We start from the raw sequence: 19,929 nt of genomic DNA, 5'->3' as shown, positions 1-19,929 counted from the left end.
GCTCCCCACTGAGCAGAGAGCCCGATGTGGGGCTCGATCCCAGGACCCTGAGATCATGACCTGAGCTGAAGGCAGAGGCTTTAACCCATTGAGCCACCCAGGTGCCCCATTTTTTTTAAACATTAAAAAAATTTTTTTTTTCCAGGTATCCCTTTAATTCAGGTTTTTTAAAAAGATTATTTATTTGAGAAGGAGAGAAAGAAAGAGAGCAGACGCATGAGAGTGGGGGGTGGGGTGCAGGGGGAGGAACAGAGGGAGAGAGAAACTCAGTCAGACTCCATGCTGAGTGTGGAACTTGACGTGGGGCCCAATCTTGCAACCCGAGCCAAAACCAAGAGTCAGACCTTAACCGACTGTACCACCCAGGAGCCACAGTTTAGTTGTTTTTTTTTGTTTTTTTGTTTTTTTTTTTTTAAATATTGAGGGCATCTGAGTGGCTCAGTGGGTTAAAGCCTCTGCCTTCAGCTCAGGTCATGATCTCAGGGTCCTGGGATGGAGCCCCGCATCGGGCTCTCTGCTCAGCAGGGAGCCTGCTTCCCTTCCTCTCTCTGCCAGCCTCTCTGCCTACTTGTGATCTCTCCCTGTCAAATAAATAAAAATAAAATATTAAAAAAAAAATATTGGGGGCGCCTGGGTGGCTCAGTGGGTTAAAGCCTCTGCCTTCTGCTCAGGTCGTGATCCCGGGATCCTGGGATCAAGCCCCGCATTGGGCTCTCTGCTCAGCAGAGAGCCTGCTTCCTCCTCTCTCTCTCTCTGCCTGCCTGTCTGCCTACTTGTGATCTCTGTCAAATAAATAAATAAAATCTTTAAAAAAAAAAAAATATTGGAGGGCACCTGGGTGACTGAGTTGGTTAAGCGACTGCCCTCGGCTCAGGTCATGATCCCTGAGTCCTGGGATCAAGTCCCACATTGGGCTCCCTGCTCCTCCGGGAATCTGCTTCTCCCTTTGACCTCTCCCTCTCATGTTCTTTCTCATTCTCTCTCTCTCAAATGAATAAATAAAATCTTTTAAGATAATATTGGATTTAATTATTTTTGAGTGGGTAATTCTTGCCACGGTGCAAAGATTGAGGAGGTACCAAAGAGGGCAAACCAAGAGGCAGGAGAGAGAGGGTGGCTTCTTTTGGACTGAACTTGGGTCTTGCTTAGGTGTTGTACCATGTGTAATCAACACCTATTTAACAGAAGGACTTAAAACAAGCAAGCAAACAAACAAAACAACCAGTTTTGGGCTGAAAAATAATCTCCGTCTCATCTAGCTGCCACCCCCAGCCAAACTCTCCAACCCCACAGACAACCACCTTGATTGGCTTATCCTGCGTCTTCCCAAAGACATTGTGTGCACACGCACACCATCCTTGAAAAAGAATTTCAGCAAATTGTCGCATCCCACCCGCATTGTTGTTGGTCATTTGGTATCTTTTCATACTGAAGGCTGCCTCTTCTTAACAGCTGGATAATATGCCGTCATTCATTTAACTAGCTCTCTACTGATTAACTTGTTCACAATTGCTTTCTTCTAAAGTGACCTGATAGGAGGTAACTCCCCAGTCTTGAAGCGACGCAGAGGTATGCATAATTTCAGTCACGAGCAAGCACATCTGGGTGCTCTCTGTAGAAAGTCGAACCCCCAGGGTCAACAGCTGTGGAAGGGGAAGTCGGGACAGCTGCTCTGGGAAGGCCGGTTTGGCCGTATCTATCAAAAATGAAATCCCTACCCCCCATTTCTAGCACCTCCTGGGTGCTAGGGGAGGGCTGGAGAGATGAGGGGCACTCGGCTGAGCTCCTGAGGGGCTCTCAGATGTGGACAAATCATTCCCAGTCCTGGGAAGGAGGGATGGCAAAAGGCAAGGAAAATAGCCTCAGTCCTCTCACTGGGGAGAGAGGAAACATTTGTTCAGGGGGAAGGAAGGAAGGGCGTTCTGGGCAGAAGGTCCAGCATGTGTGAAGACTGGCCATCACAGAGGAAACAGGGGGAACTGTGGGGTGTTCTGAGGAGCAGGCCCTCTTTTGTTCAGGGTCCATGTGGTGGGAGGGGGACGTGAGGTGGGACCTGTGTGGCTCTCTCTGGCCATGGTGGTATGGAGGAATGGCTGAATGCAGACATGGCTTTGAATAAATTCCTAGTCCTGGAGGGATATTACATAACTGTATGTATTGTCACAAATGCCTTTGGCTTCTCACAAGTGCCCAGGAGAAATGTGTTGAAGTGTAACTAAGCCATATCCCTGGGCACTGGACTCTTCAGTGAGGGTCCCTGTGTTCCCCTGAAAGCTGAGGGAGTGAGCCTCGGCCAGGATACTCCAGGTCAGGCCTCGGGTGGTGGTCTGATGCTGCTCGTGATGCCATTCTTTGGAAGTCTGCCTTCTCTGTCAGAAGCTCATGAGAATCTTGCATTCTATTCCTTGACATATCTGGGTTAGCTTTAATATTAAACGTGGACTACATTACAGTGTAAAAATAAATTTCTCCAACATTAAAAAAAAAAGATTTTATGTATTTATTTGTCAGAGAGAGAGAGTGTGTGTGTGCAAGCAGGGGGAGCAGCAGGCAGAGGAAGAAGTAGGCTCCCTCCTGAGCAAGTGGGACTTGATCCCAGGACCCGGGGAATGTGACCTGAGCCGAAGGCAGACAGAGCCACCCAGGCGATCCTCTTCAACTTTTTTTTTAAGTAGGCGCCACACCCAGCGTGGAGCCCAACACGGGCCTTGAGCTCATGACTCTGACATCAGTACCTAAGCTGAGATCCAGGGCCGGACGCTAACTGACTGAGTCACGCAGATGTCCTTTCTCTAACATCTCTGAGTCAAATGAACTCTTTGACTTCAAGAAGCACCCCCAGTTGCCCAGCCTGAGAAGGATGTAGATTACCTAGGGGTGGGGTAACCCAGCTGCCTTGCAGTAAATCCACAGTCCTCACTCTGATCTCTGTGCAGCTGCCTCCAGCCCTCTTAACAATCATGAGACTTGCAGCACTAAACTCATTCATGCCTTCATTCATTCATTCATTCTCTATTTCTGAAAGCTGATAATGGGCAGGGCGCTGCCTTCTCTGCTGTGTCATCCACAATGAGCTGAATGAGAATAGCAGCTCTAAATGCTTTGCATAATAATCTGGGTCATTACTCAGATTGGCCCCTATGAGTTAGGTCCAGTTATCAAGGATGGGAAGTTGAAATAATAAGTAAGCATAGGCAGAGGGACCAAGGCCACTCTGTAAGGGGCAGAACCAGAGTTAGAACCCAAGAAGTCTGACCCCAGAGCCTGCCCTCCTACTTTCGTCACCACATCCGCTGTGCTCTTGGGTCGAGACCCCTTAAGCCATGGGAAGAGGGGCAGGGAACCCTGGGAGTCAGAAAAGCCTTGGCCGGATCCCTGGCTCCCTGCAACTGGCCGTGTGATCTTGGGTAAGTAAGCCTCCTTGTCTGGTACTAGGTGATCTCTCCAGGCACCCCTATCCCTGTCCCCTTCTGCTCTGCACTGGTGAAATGCTGCTTGGAGAGTGGTGGATTTGGTGCAGCCCAAGGGGTGTGATCCGTAGCACAGCAAAGGGATGATTCTCTGGGTTCCCTTAACACAGCTGGCCTTCTTTCTCCAGGTCACGTCTCACCATGGGCTGCTGAGTCCTACTGTGTGGCACAAGTTAACTCCTCTCACTCCCACCTCAGGCAGGTAGGTCTGCTTTATAGATGAGGAAACTGAGTCTCCCAGGGGCTAGCTTGAACCACCCTGTTTACCCAAGTTTGTCCTGGTAAAGACTGACCCCATGCTCATTTCACTAATCCCAGCTATCATCATTTACTGAGCACTTACTAGGTACCAGACCCTGTGCTAAGCATTTTAATCTTGAAAACAGTCTCCCAATATTTTTATTACTGGTTACATCTCAGGCTCCCCACCTGGAATCTACCATCTGGGCATGAGCATAGCACCTGGTTAGAGGGGTAATCCTAGGAGGTAAAGGAAGTTGCCTGAGGCCACACAGCTAAGAGGTCACTGAACAGGATTTGAACCCCGGCCTGTTGGGCTTGACAGAGCAATGGTGAGGAACCACCAGTCTGTGCTTGGTTGCCTGGAGGGGCCAAGAGTAAATCCAGCATTCAGTGCATGGGGGCTATGGGCATGGGTCCCCTAATTTTAGACAGGAACTAATTATAGATAGGAAGAAGAAATCATCCTTTCTGTGAGAAAGTAGTAAAAAAGCAAGCAAATAAATAAGCAAAATAAATAAATACATAAATAAATAAATAGGCAAAAAAGCCTGAAAGTGGGTGATTAGCAACTGGCTGAATCAGCGTCCTCAGCATTGTATGGAGCTAGGTGGTCCCCCGGCTAATTCTAGATGATGCGCAAACATATTTTATGTATTTACTTTATTATTTTAAAAAATATTTTATTTATTTATTTGACAGACAGAGATCATAAGTAGGCAGAGAAGCAGGCAGAGGGAGGGGAAAGCAGGCTGCCTGCTGAGCAGAGAGCCCGATGTACGGCTCCATCCCAGGATCCTGAGATCATGACTTGAGCCGAAGGCAGAGGCTTAATCCACTGAGCCACCCAGGTGCCCCTATATATTTACTTTAAAGTGACAAATATAACTAACACATTGGGACACCATGGATATTATTGCTTACAACAAGGCTAAGTAAGAGTGAATTGATTTCAAAAAATTAAGCAAATAAGAGTCAGTAACATGTGTTCACCATAGAGATGTTCTTTCACACTCAGATCTGTAACAGCAAATGATGCTGGTTCTGTCTTCAAATATGCCCAGGATCCAATCCAAGCCAGCGTGGTCTCTCCAGGGACAACCCCCCAAGTCCCTGCTGCCGGGTCTGTCCCCTGCACGCTAGTCTTCACATGGCCACTAGAGGGAGCAGCTAAAACAAGGCAGAACATGCCCCTCCGCTTCTCAGAACCTCCAGGGGTGCTCTAGGTGCTCAGGGGACCAGCCAAAGACCCCACAGTGGCCTGTGTTACCCTTCGATCTGTCCCCCAGTCTTTCTCACCTATTATCACCTCTCTGATGGTCCTGGAGCACGTCAGGCACATTCCCACCTCCGGAACCTTGTGCTTGCGGCTTTCTGTGTCTGGAACTTTTGTCAGTAGTGTCTTAGTGGTTTCCCCACCACTACCAGGACTTTGTTCAAATGTTACCTTCCCGGGAAAGCATTTCCTGACCACTTTCTCTGAACCATGCCTACGCTCTCCAGACATTCCTCTCTCCTTTTCTCTGCCTTATTTTTAACCTCACCCCCTTTACCTTCCAAACACCATATACCTGATTGTTTTGTTTATGGTCTGTCCCCCTCCGCTAGACTCCTTGAGCTTAGGAATTTTGTGTTTTGTTTATTGCCGGATCCCTAGCCCTTTAAGCAGTCACCTCTTCCCACCACCAAGAAGCAGGTGCTGCCTTGTATGATTTCTGCTGTTTCATGCCTTATGTCTTCCCAGCTAACATGGAAACTTCCCAAGGGCAAAGGACCATGTTTCCTTTTCCAGGACCACGTGTTAAGAAGATGCAGCTCCAGCATCCCTGGGTTCAACTCTGAACCCAACTCTGCCACTTATGGCCTGGGTGACCAGAGACAAATTACTCAAGCTCTCTGTTTCCTTCTCTACAAAACAGGTCTAGTAAGAATGATAACTTCTTCACTGTCTTATTTTGTGGGGGAAGGGGGACTTGATGAGATAGTGCATATAAATGTTTGGCACAGGATGTTACGCACAAAGCTTGGTAAAGTGAGAGATTTGAATTCAGCCATCTCCCAGATACTTACTGAGTGCCTGCTATGTGCCAGGTGTTGGGCTAGGGACTGGAGAGAAGGAATAGGGTAGGGGCTGTCTTGCATGCATGACCTTTGTTGATGGCACAGGGTGGTCTCAAATGACCTTTGTTGATGGCACAGGGTCTGACTCCCCTCCCTCAGTGCTGCTGTGGGTGGCTTCATGGTATCACCATCTCTTTCCATGTAGGACTTACGTTCCAGAAACAGAGGAGAATGGACACAGAATTGTGTGATTATGAATTGTGAGCAGCACTGTAAAGAGAAGCACATGGTGCTTCTGGAAAACACTGGAATAATGGGCAGGGATCAGATTGGACTCTGACGGGTTAGGATTCGTTCTTTGTGAGGTGCTTTCTGAGAAATATAGCTGCAGAGACCTGAGGAGCAGCAGCTGGGACCCCACTCTCCTCCCTTCCTACATCCCCGGGAACTGGAGCTTGTGTTCCAGAGGGCGGTCTAGGACGGTGCCCTTAGGCCCTAGCTCATAGGCCCTGCCCTACCGGGCTCTCACACACCCTCTAGTGGTTATAGTGCAGGCGGCCGCTAGGTGGGATGGGCCCTGGGATTCCAAGGACAGTGGAACTGTCACTGCCCTTCCCTTCCTGATACTCTCTCCACTAACAAGCATCTTCCTGTAATGACTCTGGGTCCTCATGTCATTTAATTTTGGTAACAGCCTCAAACATGATTTTTTTTAAAAGATTTTATTTATTTGACAGAGATCACAAGTAGGCAGAGAGGCAGGCAGAGAGAGAAAGGAGGAAGCAGGCTCCCTGCCGAGCAGAGAGCCGGATGCGCGGCTTGATCCCAGGACCCTGGGACCACGACATGAGCCGAAGGCAGAGGCTTTAACCCACTGAGCCGCCCAGGCGCCCCTCAAACATGATTCTTATTTCCATTTTTATAGACGAGGACCCAGAGGCTCATAAAGCTGAGGGAGGTTTAGGAAGGTCAGTACTAAATTCAGGCCTCCCAGACTCTGGTTTCAGTGCTCTTCACATGGCATCCAGCAGGTGCCTAATGGCACCCCACCCCTAATGTCATAGCTCTGCCTGAACAAGAGCAGAAGCCAGACTTTGAGTTATTGCCCAGAGAAGAAGGTAGCCGTCCATAGGATGGTAACCCATCTCCAGTCTGCTGCCCCATGACCATTGCTTCCCACATACCTGCAACCCGCCCCCCAACTGGCTGGGTTCAAATCCCGCCTCTGCAACTATCTAAAAGCTTGTGCCAGTTAAAGCCTCTGTGCCTTAGTGTCCTTATCTGTAAAGTAATGGTAACAACTGTATCTACCCCCAACGTGTAAAGTGGCCTGTGGGGTGTCACCCCATCATACTTTGATTCAGCAGGTCCAGTGGACCACATTTGGAAAGTCACTGCCCTGGAAGGGTGTGTTCTGGCAACACAGACCCACATACTACTTTCTAGTGGTTGAGGGTGAGCATACATACTGGTTTAGGCACTCTCAACACTATCTTCATGTCAGTGGCAAATTGAATGGCAAGTTCCTGCACCTCAGTTTCCTCATCTGTAAAATGGAAATAGTAATAGAACCTATGAGGGTTGTTGCGGGAATTCAATGACTGAATCCTTACCATGCCTGAAACCATTGCCTTGCCGGTAGTAAGGAGTCATTAAGCACGAACTATTGTTACTGCAATCCACAGCCAAACCAGCAACTACCCCGATAAAAGGAAATATTTTATATTGCATTGAGTTTCTTTTTGTATTCCACCCCCCCCACCTCCCACCAGGGGCGAGAAATGACTGAAAGGGACCACGAGAGGGGCTTCTGGGTGCTGGTTACGCAAGCGTTGTATTCACTTGGGAAATTTCATCTTGCTGTTCACTTGGCTTTGTGCGCTTAAAATGCAGTATCTCCTAGGATCTTCACGGTGCTGCGAAGATCGTCATCTCCATTTTTCAAACAAGAAGCTGACAGCGATTTTGATTTGGCCAAAGCAGCAGGGGATGGGGATGAGGAAGCTCCTTTCAAGAGAACCACCAACTCTCCCGGAGAGCAAGGCGCCAGCAGTACCTGGCTCCAGGTAAAAGCAAATGGTTCTGAGCCCTTCCTCAATGTACCGCCCTTCCCCCAGCGCTCACGCAGACTCGCGGCCCCGAGGGGTACTTGCAGAGCCGCACACTCGAAGGGCAGCCCCACACGTGGGCACCCCTGGGGGAGACCTGCGCGCGGGGACCCCGCGGGGGAATGGCGCCCAGCCCCGGGCCAATGAGAGTAGCGGAATTTCTTTCATTCAGTGCGGGGCCGGGCTCCCGCCCGGAAAGGGGCGGGGCGTCATACCGGGGGCCGGACCGCCGCGCGCAGGGGAGAGGGCGGTGCCCGCCCCAAGGCCGGACCAATCGGCGCCGCGCCCGGGGGGGGAGGGGGGAACCAGGCCTTTTTTCCCTCCGCGCGGGACCAATCCCGACTTTACAAGCTTGAACTTTTGCCACCCTCGGACGAGCTAGCGCGCCCGAGGAGGTACCCCGCCGCGCCGGCTCCAGGGGCAGGAGCGGCCTTAACCCTTCCCGCGCCGGGAGGCTCGCTGCTACTGCCGCGTCCCCCACCATCCAACCCGGGGCCCGGCGGGGCGGGACCCTGCCCCCAACCAACCCCCATTTCCTTGGGGAAAGCACGACCCCTACCCACATTCCTCTCGGTGGTGTACAGAGTCAGTTGGGGAAAGGGGAGGAGGAAGCACCCGGCCTCGAGGGGGCCCGGGACGCCTGGCGGTCCGCCTAGCTCCGAGGGAGGGCCGTGGCGACCGTGAAGTGCCGGAGAGGGGACACTCCCCGCCTCAACCCCATTCCCTGCAACTCCCTACCTCGCGCAAGTCCGGAGCCCCCGTGCGCCAAGCGTCCCACGCCCCCCGTTTGGCCCAGCAGAGCGACCCCTGACTGCGCAGCGGGTGTGGAGACCTTGAGCCATCGCGGAAGATCCCACTACCCCAACAAATCAGCCGCCCCCCTGCTCCCAAGAGACTGGAGACGGGAAGGCACACACGCACACCCATATTTATTAGCCTTCCCTGGGATGGGGGTTTGGACCAACTCGAAAGTGCAGTGTGTGTTTGCAAGTTTGTGCACAAGCCAGGGAGAGGCAAAGCGCCCCGTTTGCATACAAGCCTCAGTGGGTCCACCGAGCCCTCGCGCCGCTCACCCCTGGTTTGTGTAACTCGCGCGTGTGTGTGTGTGTGTGTGTGTGTGCGCGCGCGCGCGCGGGCGTGTGCGTTTGCTCGCTCGCATCCGTGCCCGCGGCGCAACGCGGGCCAGAAAGCGGGTCGTGGGCGCTGTCAGGCTCGGGGCGGGGGTGCCGGGGCGAGCGTGGGGCGGGAGCCCGGGCTCGGCCCGCCCCGGGAGCCGGCCCCTCGGAGTCTCGGGCCCTGCAATGGGACGTGTTCTCCTTTAAGAGTTAAGAAACTTGAAACCTTGTTTGCGCAACAATCAGCGCCGCGGAGCCGCCAAAGTGTCTAGACTGGCATATGATGGGAGGCAGCCAATGACTCCGCGGCGCTCCTCCGGGGGCCCTCAGTGTGCGTTTGAGGAGAACAAAAAAGAGAGAGAGCCGAGCGGGGGAGCGAGCGAGGGAGCCGAGCCGAGAGAAAGAGCCGCCGGGCGCTGCCTCGCCAGACCTCGCAGGGACCGCGGGGCCACCGGGAGGCACTTTTTGTGGAGGGGGGAGGGGGACGACCTCTGCAGCCGCGGCGCCCCGGGCGTCCGAGCGCAGCGTGGGGCGGGCTGCGACCTCTGCCTCGGTGGATTGCATTTTTAATTAAGGATTCCCAACAGCTCTTGGGATTTTTACAGTTTCCACTCAAGTGTTGACACCCGCGTTCTGGAGAAACTTGCTCCAAGTGCCTCTAGCGCCTAGGACCTGAGACGGAGTTGGCTTCTCGTGCATGCAATTCCAGGATTTTGGTTTTGTTTGGGGTTCTTTTTCTTTCTTTCCTTTTTTTTTCCTTTTTGCAGGGAGTAAGAAGGAAGCTGAGGGTATCAACAAGCCTGCCTTTCAGATCCTGCAGGAAAAGCCCATGTAGTTAAGCGCTTGGGTTTTAAAGGCAGGGCTGCCCCCGACACATCTGGGGGGTTCAGCGGGAGCGCTTTGTGCTCATGGACCAAACGCGCAACTTTTGAAGGCTCGCCGGCCCATGCGGGGTCTTTCTGGCGCGGCGCCGCCTGCAGTCCCCCTCCAGCGCCGGGGCTGGAGTTGCTGAGTAGCCGGGCCGCCGGGGTCCATGTAGCCGCTGGCCCCGCGCGGACTGCGGCTCGGCGCGCGCCTGCTCCCCGCCGTCCCGGCCCGGCGAGCTCCCTCATGTTGCAGCCCCGCGGCGCCCCTTCGACGACAGGCTGTGCGCAATCTGCACGGCGCCCGGCGGCGGAGCTTCATGTGGGGCTGCGGCCCGCGCAGCCGGCGCCTCGCTGAGGGAACGGACCCCCGGTAACCGGAGACCGCCTCCCTCCCACCCCCGGCGCCAAAGGATATCGTATGTTCAGGTCCAAACGCTCGGGGCTGGTGCGGCGACTTTGGCGAAGTCGTGTGGTCCCCGACCGGGAGGAAGGCGGCGGCGGCGGCGGCGGCGGCGGCGGCGGCGGCGGCGAAGACGAGGATGGGAGCTGGGGCAGCCGAGCTGAGCCGGCCCCGCGGGCACGAGAAGGCGGAGGCGGCGGCCGCTCCGAAGTCCGCCCGGTAGCCCCGCGGCGGCCCCGGGACGCGGTGGGACAGCGAGGCGCCCAGGGCGCGGGGAGGCGCCGGCGCGCAGGGGCCCCCCCTAGGCCCATGTCGGAGCCGGGGGCCGGCGCTGGGTGCTCCCCGCTGGACGTGGCGGAGCCGGGAGGCCCGGGCTGGCTGCCCGAAAGTGACTGCGAGACGGTGACTTGCTGTCTCTTCTCGGAGCGGGACGCCGCGGGCGCGCCGCGGGACGCCGGCGACCCCCTGGTCGGGGCGGCCCTGGAGGCGGCGGGCGGCGGGCGGAGTCGCGAAGCCCGCTCGCGGCTGCTGCTTCTCGAGCAGGAACTCAAGACGGTCACGTACTCGCTGCTGAAGCGGCTCAAGGAGCGCTCGCTGGACACGCTGCTGGAGGCGGTGGAGTCCCGCGGCGGCGTGCCGGGTGGCTGCGTGCTGGTGCCGCGCGCCGACCTCCGCCTGGGCGGTCAGCCCGCGCCGCCGCAGCTGCTGCTCGGCCGCCTCTTCCGCTGGCCCGACCTGCAGCACGCCGTGGAGCTGAAGCCCCTGTGCGGCTGCCACAGCTTCGCCGCCGCCGCCGACGGCCCCACCGTGTGCTGCAACCCCTACCACTTCAGTCGGCTCTGCGGGCCAGGTGAGCGCGCGCGCGCCGGTGGGGGCTGGGGGTTCCCCTTCCCGCCCCTTTCCGAGGCGTTTTCGGGCCGGAACACCGCGGGCCGGCGGGCGGGTGGAGCTGCGGCTGCACCCGCGGGTGCCCCTGGAGCGTGGGAGCCGCGAGTGGAGGCTCCTCGCCGGGCAGGACAGCCGGGGAAGTGGCACACGTGTCAAATGGCACCTTTTTAAGACTTGGGCAAACTCGAAAGGGTGGCATTGGAGTTTCTCTGCAGCTTCAGGGACCTAATGTAGGCTGCAGCTTCATAGACGGTGAAAGAGGAGGGCAGGCCTAGGAGAAACCAAACACAAGTGTCGTCCAGTCCCCCCCTCCTCATTTTACCCTCAGTCCGTGCCCAGGCCTGTAGCGTTTGTGTGCATATGCTTATCCCTATGCTGTACTTCCCTATATCCAGGTAGATACAAGTTGTGAAATTGGGCATAGACAATTCATGTCTAGAGTCAGAAGTGTTCATAAATGGTCACATTGGTTCCTTTGTACAATTTAGAGCAAAGCTGTCTCCAGGTGGAGATCACCTTCTTGCCCTGATTGCTGCCAGCATCCTTTGGGTGTCAAATATCAGCACACACACACACACACACACACACACCCGGTGGTGGTCATCATTGTCAGTTCTGTGTACAGTTTTTCTAGAGTTGAGGGTCCTGGAGGCGACCGCAGGTGGAGGAAGCAAGAAAGCCAGATAATTTATTTACCTCTGAGACCTGCCTCCCCTCTTTGTTCTCTTCCTGGGATTTCCCGCACACACCCCACCCCCAGCCCTGCTTACTGAGCAGGCCCTGGGATCTGGAGCAGAGGTGAGGACAGCCGGAGGCTCCCGCCCACCCCACTCTGACCTCTGCAGTGCATAACTCACACATTTCAGCCCATAGCATCTTAGGGGCGTGAGCATTCGGTGGCATTGGGGATTCTGTGGGGGTGGGACTAATAGAAGATTGAAGGCTGTTGGGCCTGGGTAGGCTCTGAGCTCCTCTAGCCTATGGAGAGTCAGCATCCAGCCTGGGGGCACATAGTGGGTCAGATCACGGATCTCTAGACTCCCAGTGTGGAAGGGGTCGGTGGGCCCAGGATTTGTCCCAGATGTCTTGTTCACGTGTGGGTGGTGGCTGGGGGGGAAAGGCAGGTGTAGCTGTCTTGGTGGTTCCCGAAGAGAGAGCACTGATTGGGGGATGGGGGGAGGTTGGGGAGAAGCACCATGGATCTGGCTGCCCTGAACCCTGCATGGTCACTCCAGGCCTGACTCAAGGGCTTTTGGCAGTACCTGACCTGTGGCCCATGGGAGTCTTTCTGTGCTCCTTGTTCCTCTTCGGGACAGCTTCTCCTGGAAGTGGCTTCCTCTTGTATGGTACCCATCTCCTCCCTCACTCTGGGGCAAGGGTCGCTGTTGGTGGTTGCCCTGTCGCCGGTCATTTTTGGTGCATGGGAGGTAATTGGTGGGGCCCACTTTGTGCTTTCAGCAGGCCCTGGCAGCTTACTTTCTCTCTTACCAAGTCAGTGTGCCCACAGATACATGTTGAGCACTTACTGTGTGTCAGGCATGGTGCTGGGTGCTGTATAGCAGAGAGAGTAGAAATATGAGTAGGGTGCCCTCGAGAAACAGTCTTCCCCTGGGAGATGGGTCAAGGATGGGGGAAGAAGGGCCAGGTCTTTAGGTCTGAACTCTCTGAGCGCTGTGGGATGTGGAGGTTAACAGGATCCCCTCCTGGAGCTCCATAGTGCTGTCTGGAGACAGCCTTGGAGGGTGGGTCGGGGAGGTGGGCAGAGAGGAGGAGAAGGAGAGGGCCTGCTGAGAGTCAAGGTGCCTGGTCTGCTCAGGTGTGTGAGAGCCAGGAGGGATGCACACCCCTCTCTCCCCAGCTTAGATGCCAACTTAGGTGGTGGTTTGAGTTTGGCCAACTTGGGGGCGGGGTACAGGTTGAGGGGCGAGCTGTAGTGGAGCAGTTCTTCCCCATAGCCCTGGTCCCAGGGTCTTTAGTAAGCTTGACCTTGGATGAGTAACCTGCCCTCACAGTCTCCCTACTAGTTCTTGGGAGGCTCTAGGAACATTCTCCATATCTGATTCTAGCCTGAGCACTGGCACTTGACTCCCTCCCTCCTCCCCAAAGGAGGCGCTGTTACAGGAGCCTGGTGTCTGTTCCCTCTTTGCCAGCCCTCTCCCCTCTCCCCATTGAGGCCACCCTGGGGGTAGGTGGGAGGACAGATGGTCTGGGAAGAGTTTTCAGGAGGTGCCAGGTTGACCCTCTTGCTTCCTCCCCGCCTGATGGTGTGGGCCGCTGGGACTGAGAACTGGGGAGCCCTTTGCTGCCCACTCCACCCCTGCTGCCTGGCCGCCAGCCTGGCTCCTAGAACTGGGCGGGTACATAGCTGGAGCTCAGCCGTGCGCATCCTGATAAGGAGACTGCTCCTTCCAGGGCTCTGGGGGAAGAGGGCTGGGGCAGTGGAGCGGGCGGGCAGGCAGACAAGACAGATGGACAGACAGACACACTTGGGGAGAGCAGGCACATAGCTGGAGAATACAGCAGCATACTCAGCAGGCCAACTGAGAGGCACCCACCAGTTGCCCCAGTGCCCACCTGACCCCTACAGGGAGCCCAGGTGGCCAGGAGGCCCCTTTCTGGGCAGTGCTGACTCCTCCTGCTTAGAGCAAACTCTGATCCCATCCATCAGCTTGCTCTGGGACCCTGGGGCCAGTTCCCCTCTTTGGACCTCTTTTCACACGGTGTAAAATGAGACCGTGGGCAGAATCCTGGAGTCTGATGGGCAGATTCCAGGCGACCCAGGCCTCCTCCCCTGCCCTCTCCCCCATGCTTGTCTCAGAAAGTGGGAGTCCTCCCTCCTTGCGTGGCTCTGTCCTGCACCTCCGTCCCTGTGGGAGTCAGGCCCCAGCTGCCCTTCCCTCTTGTGTGTCTTTCTGTCCCGGGAAAAGCCAGTTCGCTGAGCTCGGTGCCTATGTGGACGGAAATGTGGAGAAATACTTTAATCACAGTTCTAACCTGTGTTTATACAGCTCCTTTCTCCTGAAAGTATCCATTAACTTTGGAATAAATCTCCTGCTCTTTGCTCCACCACTTTTTTTTTTCTGTAATTATATTCAGTAAATTACTATTATCCAAATTGCGCCAGGGAAAGAGAGCGAGAGCGAACTTCTGAGTGACTGGAGGAGGCCGCCTAGGAAAACACAGGGCTCCCAGGCCAGGACTATAGGAATTAGAATGGGCTAAAAAGTTTTCCTTTTATTTGGCCTGGCATTATCCCTTTGAAATGAGATCAATTTCAAGTTGGGCTTCCAAGCCCCTGCCCCGCCCCTCTGGCAGCCCCTCGGCCTGCCCGCCCTGCTCCTCAGAGCTCCTCCTTGGAGGTGAGGAAGGGGTGATAATGTGCTGTTTGCCTCTTGCTGGCGCCAGCCGGCCGTGCTGTTTATCTGGCTGCCGGGGGGAATCTGGGCAATTAGGCTCCGCCGGCCTTAAAGCGCCAGGAGCTCCTTTTTTTGAGGCTCCCATCCCTGGCTTGAGCTTGAGCCTTCAAGTTCTGGGGGTGGAGGGGACTGGTGCTTGGGAGGCCCCCTCCCCACCCACAGCCACCCCTGGGAGGGGGGCAACCAGGAGGCCCAGGGCGTCATGTGGATCCTTTCCTAAGGGAGATGCTGGGTTGCAGAGCAGGGGTGGAAGGCTTTGTCCCAAACTGAAACCTTACCAGGCTCTGGGAGAGGCTGGGAGCTCTTCTGGCTTTAGAATTAGGGTCTAGATCCCAGAAGGCTAAGTACCTCCTGGGGGCTAACCAGAGGCCCCTCTGGGCTGGGTTGAGCTGAGCACTAACCTTCTGGTACCCTCGGCCCATGGCTGACTGCTCTTGAACTTCTGAAGGAAGTTGGAGGAGATTCCTGAAGTTGATGCCTGAGGCTGGAGTGTCTGATATCTCTCTCTCTCTCTCTTTCTCTCTCATCCAGTTCTTTCAGAGGGCCCCCAAGGGTTCTAGGCGCTCTCCCCTTCGAGTTTAGAGCATCTTAAGTTATTACTGAAAAATCAGTATGACTTTTGGAAGCCCTAAGGTAGCTCCTAAAAGGGGACTGGATGGAGGGCCTGGAGGCAGCCCACACTTGGCCTTCTGACCTTTTGTCTCCCACCTGAGTTAATGATCTGGGGCTCCCCTTGCCCAGATCGCCCAGATCCCCCAGATCAGCGGGAGCAGGAGGCATGGGAGTGAAGTGGAGATGCCAGTTAAAGGTCCCCCAGGACTGTACGCAGCAACATTATTCCTAATAGGCAAAAAATGGAGAAAGTCCAAATGTCCATTAGCTGAGGAATGGCTAACCAGTTGTGGTATATCCATACAGCGGAGTATCATTCAGCCATAAAAATGTTCCATCGATGTTGTTGCACGGGTGAGCCTGGAAAGCATTGTGCTGAGGGAAGGAAGCCAGACACAAAGGGCCGCGTACTATGTGAACCTATTCGTGGGAATTGTCCAGGATAAGCACATCCATAGGGACTGAAAGTAGATTTATGGTGGCCTAGGGTTTGGGGGTTGAGGGGGTAGGGACTGATGGCTAACAGGACAGGGCTTCTTTGGGATGAGGAAAATGTCCAGTAATTACACAGTGGTGTTGGTCTCATAACTCTCAGTATACTAAAAAACCACTGAATTGTACACTTTAAAAGAGTGAACCTCGGTATGTGAATGAGAACTCAGTTGTTGGAGAAAAGGTAATTCAGAATCGGTCCCTACCTGGCTTCCCGCTTTGATTCAGAGAAATAAAATAACATCTCCTGCCTTCGGATGTGGCCTTGGACAGGTCCTGTACCTGGCTGGACCTCAGCTGGCCCAACCAGTTAAAAGGAGCAGTTAAGCTGGGTGAACACGTGACGTTGTAAATCTCTGGGTCTTGGGGTGGAGTTTGTAGGCCTTCCTACTTTTTGCCCAGGATGGAATTTAGCGCTCAGCTCTCAGCCTCTGAAGTTGTTCAGCAGTTCTGTGCAAACCATTTTGCTGGACCAAACGGGGGCCTGGTCAAGTCCCTCCTAAAAGCTTTGCAGTTCTCACGAGCTGGTGTGAGGGACATTTCTAATTTACAGATTTGCTTTCTGCCTTACTCACATTAGGAGACACCCAGACCGGGAGGGGCCATGGGTGGCGGGAATCTCAGAAGCAACCTCTTCTATAGCCTTTCTTCCCCTCCACGTTTTGGGTCTCAGATAGACAGCCCCTGGGAGAATGGTGGGGTTGATGACAATGGCTTGACTCCAGCCACCACTGCCCATTGCTGCCAAGTTTCACTCTGGGGGGACAGATCCAGGAGGGCAGTTGTCCAGAGCGCCCCACCGTGTGTGGCCTGAGCCTCAGCCAATCAGAATTTTGCAAAAGGAACCCTAACACAAGAATTACAGGCCTTCCAGTAAGTGAGTGGGGGAGTGGACAGGGCGTGAGACCAGGGATCAGGAGACCTAGCTTCTGGCTGTGGCTTTGGCTCTACTGTCAGTTTGCGGTGAGGGGGTCACTGCCTCCTGTCAGGCCTCCTTGATCACTGTATGGGTGGGAGCGCCTGCCTCAATTCTCTTTCCCTGTGGAGCTTTGGGCCTCCTTGCATTGTGCCTCTTGTCCTGAAAGGCTGATCCTCTCTCAGGTCTGGTTTCTAGCTCCTCCAAGTCTTGAGGACCAGTGGATTAAGTAAGTGGCTGCTACTGAAGGCAAATTGTTGCCTTCCTGGAGCCTTGTTGGCGGCTTCTTGGGTCACTCTTTTCAGCCTCTAAGTCCTCATTCTCCGCACCTGTGTCTGCAGAGGCCCCGACTTCTCCATTATCCTGATTACCATTGTCTTTGTACATGTTGACCAAGCACTTTCTGCGCACGTGATGGACTGATGACTGGGGTGAACGAGTGTAATACGGGGGTGCCTCTTGTTCCCTGTGTCCTTGGGATGTAGAGTCGAGTCAGGGCCTGGGTCCACATTCCAGTTTCATCATGATTGGCTGGAGGGGACCCTGGGCAAGTCAGTCTTCTCATCTGTAAAATGGGAATGACAACGGCCATCTTAATTTATTTTTGAGAAAAACGAGTAGGCACCCAGAAGCGTGATTAACCACACTGTACCTAAGATCCAAAAGAATGATATTACTTACAATGAATGAAGTTGAAAATGCCCGGCATGGAGAAAGACACAGGGTGGGCATTCAGCAGACGTTTGCCTCCGTCCCAGTGGCTCTTCCATGATTCACTTTTCCTTCTCCCAAACTCTGGTCCACAAAAGAGTCCCTGTTTCTAGACCTCAGAGCCTTGACTTTGTTGAAGTAATTTCAGGATGGAAAAGCTGGGTGGGGAAGAAGGGAAGCTGTACTGGGCTACGGAGCAAAGCAAATGCTCCTACAACTAATTGTGCCTTATTATAATTGCGAAAAACACTTATTACCCCTTGTGTCATTACTGATACCGGCCTAATAATAGTTATTACCGCTTTACTACCACTGAGAGTTTGTTTTAGTTTGCGATTTGATGGTGTTTAGTTTCATTTAGGGAAAATGAAGGGTCATTTCATTCATGCAAATTGTTACTTAGTTTAGCAAATTGTTACTTCCCCTAAAGCAAGAGGCTAAGGAATTCTTCTGAAGACAAAATATATGTTTTTAAAGAGGATTATTTTAGGCAAATGAAAGGAAACCAAAAGAAAAATACCGTAGACAATAAGGAATCACAGAGGGTCTGAGCTGGGAGGCTACGGAGAGCTTGGGGTCCGCCTCTTCTCTTTACAAAGGGGGAGACTGAGGCTGAGAGCTAGCTGGAAGTGACTGGCTTAAGGTCTCCCATCTGGGAAGCTGGGTTTCCTTCCTGTCTTCTAGCCTGTCTTGCCCTTCTGTCTGCCCCAAAGAATGTCAGTTGTAATGCAGCTTATTTGGGAAGGAGCGTCCGTGTCTCTCATGCTCAGTTCTGATTAGAGTTGCCAAATTTAGCAATAAAAGGACAGAATGCCTAGCTGAATTTGAATTTCTGATTAAAAAAAAAACACACAGCACATAATTTTTTAGCATATATATGTCCCTAATAGTGCAAGGAACATACGTATACTAAAAACAATGCCGCATATATCCCGTGTTTTCTTAGGCAACCCCAGCTCTGACTTCCCTGCACCCGTGTGTCACTTGTTATCATGACAGCAGTGTTTGTACAGGTACTTTTCCAGAGGACCAAGAGCTGTTTTACATATATTATCTGTGTTTGCCCTCCTAGCAAACCTGGCAGGTCTTTATGATTATTAACCCTATTCTAGAGCTGAGGAGACAGGATCCCAGAGGTGAAGGAACTTGCTTGAGGTCATACAGCCAAAGGGGCCAAAGGGAGCCAATGAGGGCTTGAATCTGGGTCTGTACCCCAAACCTATAAGCCTTACCTGTTGGGTAAGAGACGTGCTGGGAGAAGAGAGTTTCCTGGGGGCTGGGCTGAGTATTTGAGGACACCAATCATCAAAAGCAGGTCAAACCCCCAGGTGTGACCTCCCCTGCCCCAGCCTTGACGTGTCGTGTCTCCTGTCTTCCAGAATCACCACCACCCCCCTATTCTCGGCTGTCTCCCCGCGACGAGTACAAGCCACTGGGTAAGTGTGTGCTCTTTCCCACCCAGCTCCCTTCCAGTTTGAGGGGGCCCAGCCTCAGTGCGGTAGGGCTGGAGGGGAGGGCTGGGAAAGCGGGCCTGGCTGCCTTTGCGACGGGACGATGGGACGAAGTTTTACAAACACACCTACAGTTGGACCAAAGGAGACTCGGGGTCTATAATGGACTATTTACATCTCGAAATTCCTCTGCTCATCATTAACCTCTTTGTGACCTTTAAACATGGGCCTGTGGGAGATGAATGGGTTTTGGCTTAAGTACCTCACTGGAGATGGGTTGGTTTTCTTCCTTTTCCTCTCCCCCTCCCCCAGCCCTTGGTTGCTCTCCTTTGAGCCTGTGGTAATTAGCACTATGACAGATAGGAGAGCAGAAGTCACCTGGAGGGGAGTGGCGTGCTCCCCCCTCGCCCCCCTGCCCCCACCATCCCCAGTTAAGCCAAGAAGTTCACCTGGGCAGAAACAAGAGTTGGACTGTGGAGAAACCTGTGTGCAGTCCTGTCCGTGTGCTCAGTGGAGGTGGTCGTCTATCGTTTTAGGCGGGTCCCATTCGGAGGCAGAATGGGTTTTCTGGAAAACCTTGGGGCTAGTTGGCCACCTCAGATCCTGGAGTAGAGGCATGTGGTTTTGAAAGCAGCAATGGCTTGTTTTCTGGCCCTGCCGTACCCTCCTCTGGAGGATCCCAGGGGTGGGGCCCATGAATTTGGCTTTACCATTATCAGGAGAGGGACTCTGTGACCCAGGCGTTCCCGTGGGATTCAGGCTCTCGAAGTCAGCTAGCACGGCAGGGATGCTCATACATTCCACCAAGTGACCACAAGAAGTGGGTTTTGTTTTGTTTTGGGTAAAGACCTCTTCCCAGTAGCCTGTGTCAGCATCATCTGGGAGGTCACTTCGAAGTGTCCCAGGCTCTCAGGCATCTGGGCCAGTTTGCTTTCCAGGCCCCCCTGCAAAGTCAGAGGTGCCCACCAGGTCCGTTCAGGAGTTTGACCTCTTCCGTTGAGAGGGACAGAGGCTGTCCCATGACGTGTGTGAGTCAGTGGTTTAATGATGGCAGCTTCCTCATTGTTTCTCGCCACGTCTGGTCATCCCATGGAGGGAGGAGCTTTATTTAGTTCTCCGGGGACCAGAAGAGGTCATCTGGTGGGACCCAGTCACTTCGCAGATGAGGAATCTGGCTGAGGGA

General features: G+C 54.0%; 1 protein-coding gene across 2 annotated transcripts in view; it reads left to right on the top strand.

The window, feature by feature from the left end:
- Positions 1-9,131: 9,131 nt before the first annotated feature.
- SMAD6 (SMAD family member 6) overlaps positions 9,132-19,929 on the top strand; it is a 74,608-nt gene continuing 63,810 nt past the window's right edge. Inside the window, exons 1-2 of one of the 2 annotated variants that reach the window (XM_032864634.1) lie at positions 9,132-11,110; positions 18,675-18,731. In XM_032864634.1, the coding sequence (XP_032720525.1) occupies positions 10,279-11,110; positions 18,675-18,731 (889 nt within the window). In that variant the 5' untranslated portion in view covers positions 9,132-10,278. The remainder of the gene's footprint in view (positions 11,111-18,674; positions 18,732-19,929) is intronic. The other variant, XM_032864633.1, reaches the window with a different exon arrangement.

Source organism: Lontra canadensis, unplaced genomic scaffold (genome assembly GCF_010015895.1).
Source record: "Lontra canadensis isolate GAN:19392208 unplaced genomic scaffold, GSC_riverotter_1.0 scaffold28, whole genome shotgun sequence".
Taxonomy (NCBI): Eukaryota; Metazoa; Chordata; class Mammalia; order Carnivora; family Mustelidae; genus Lontra; species Lontra canadensis.
This window is presented reverse-complemented; position numbering and strand designations above follow the sequence as displayed.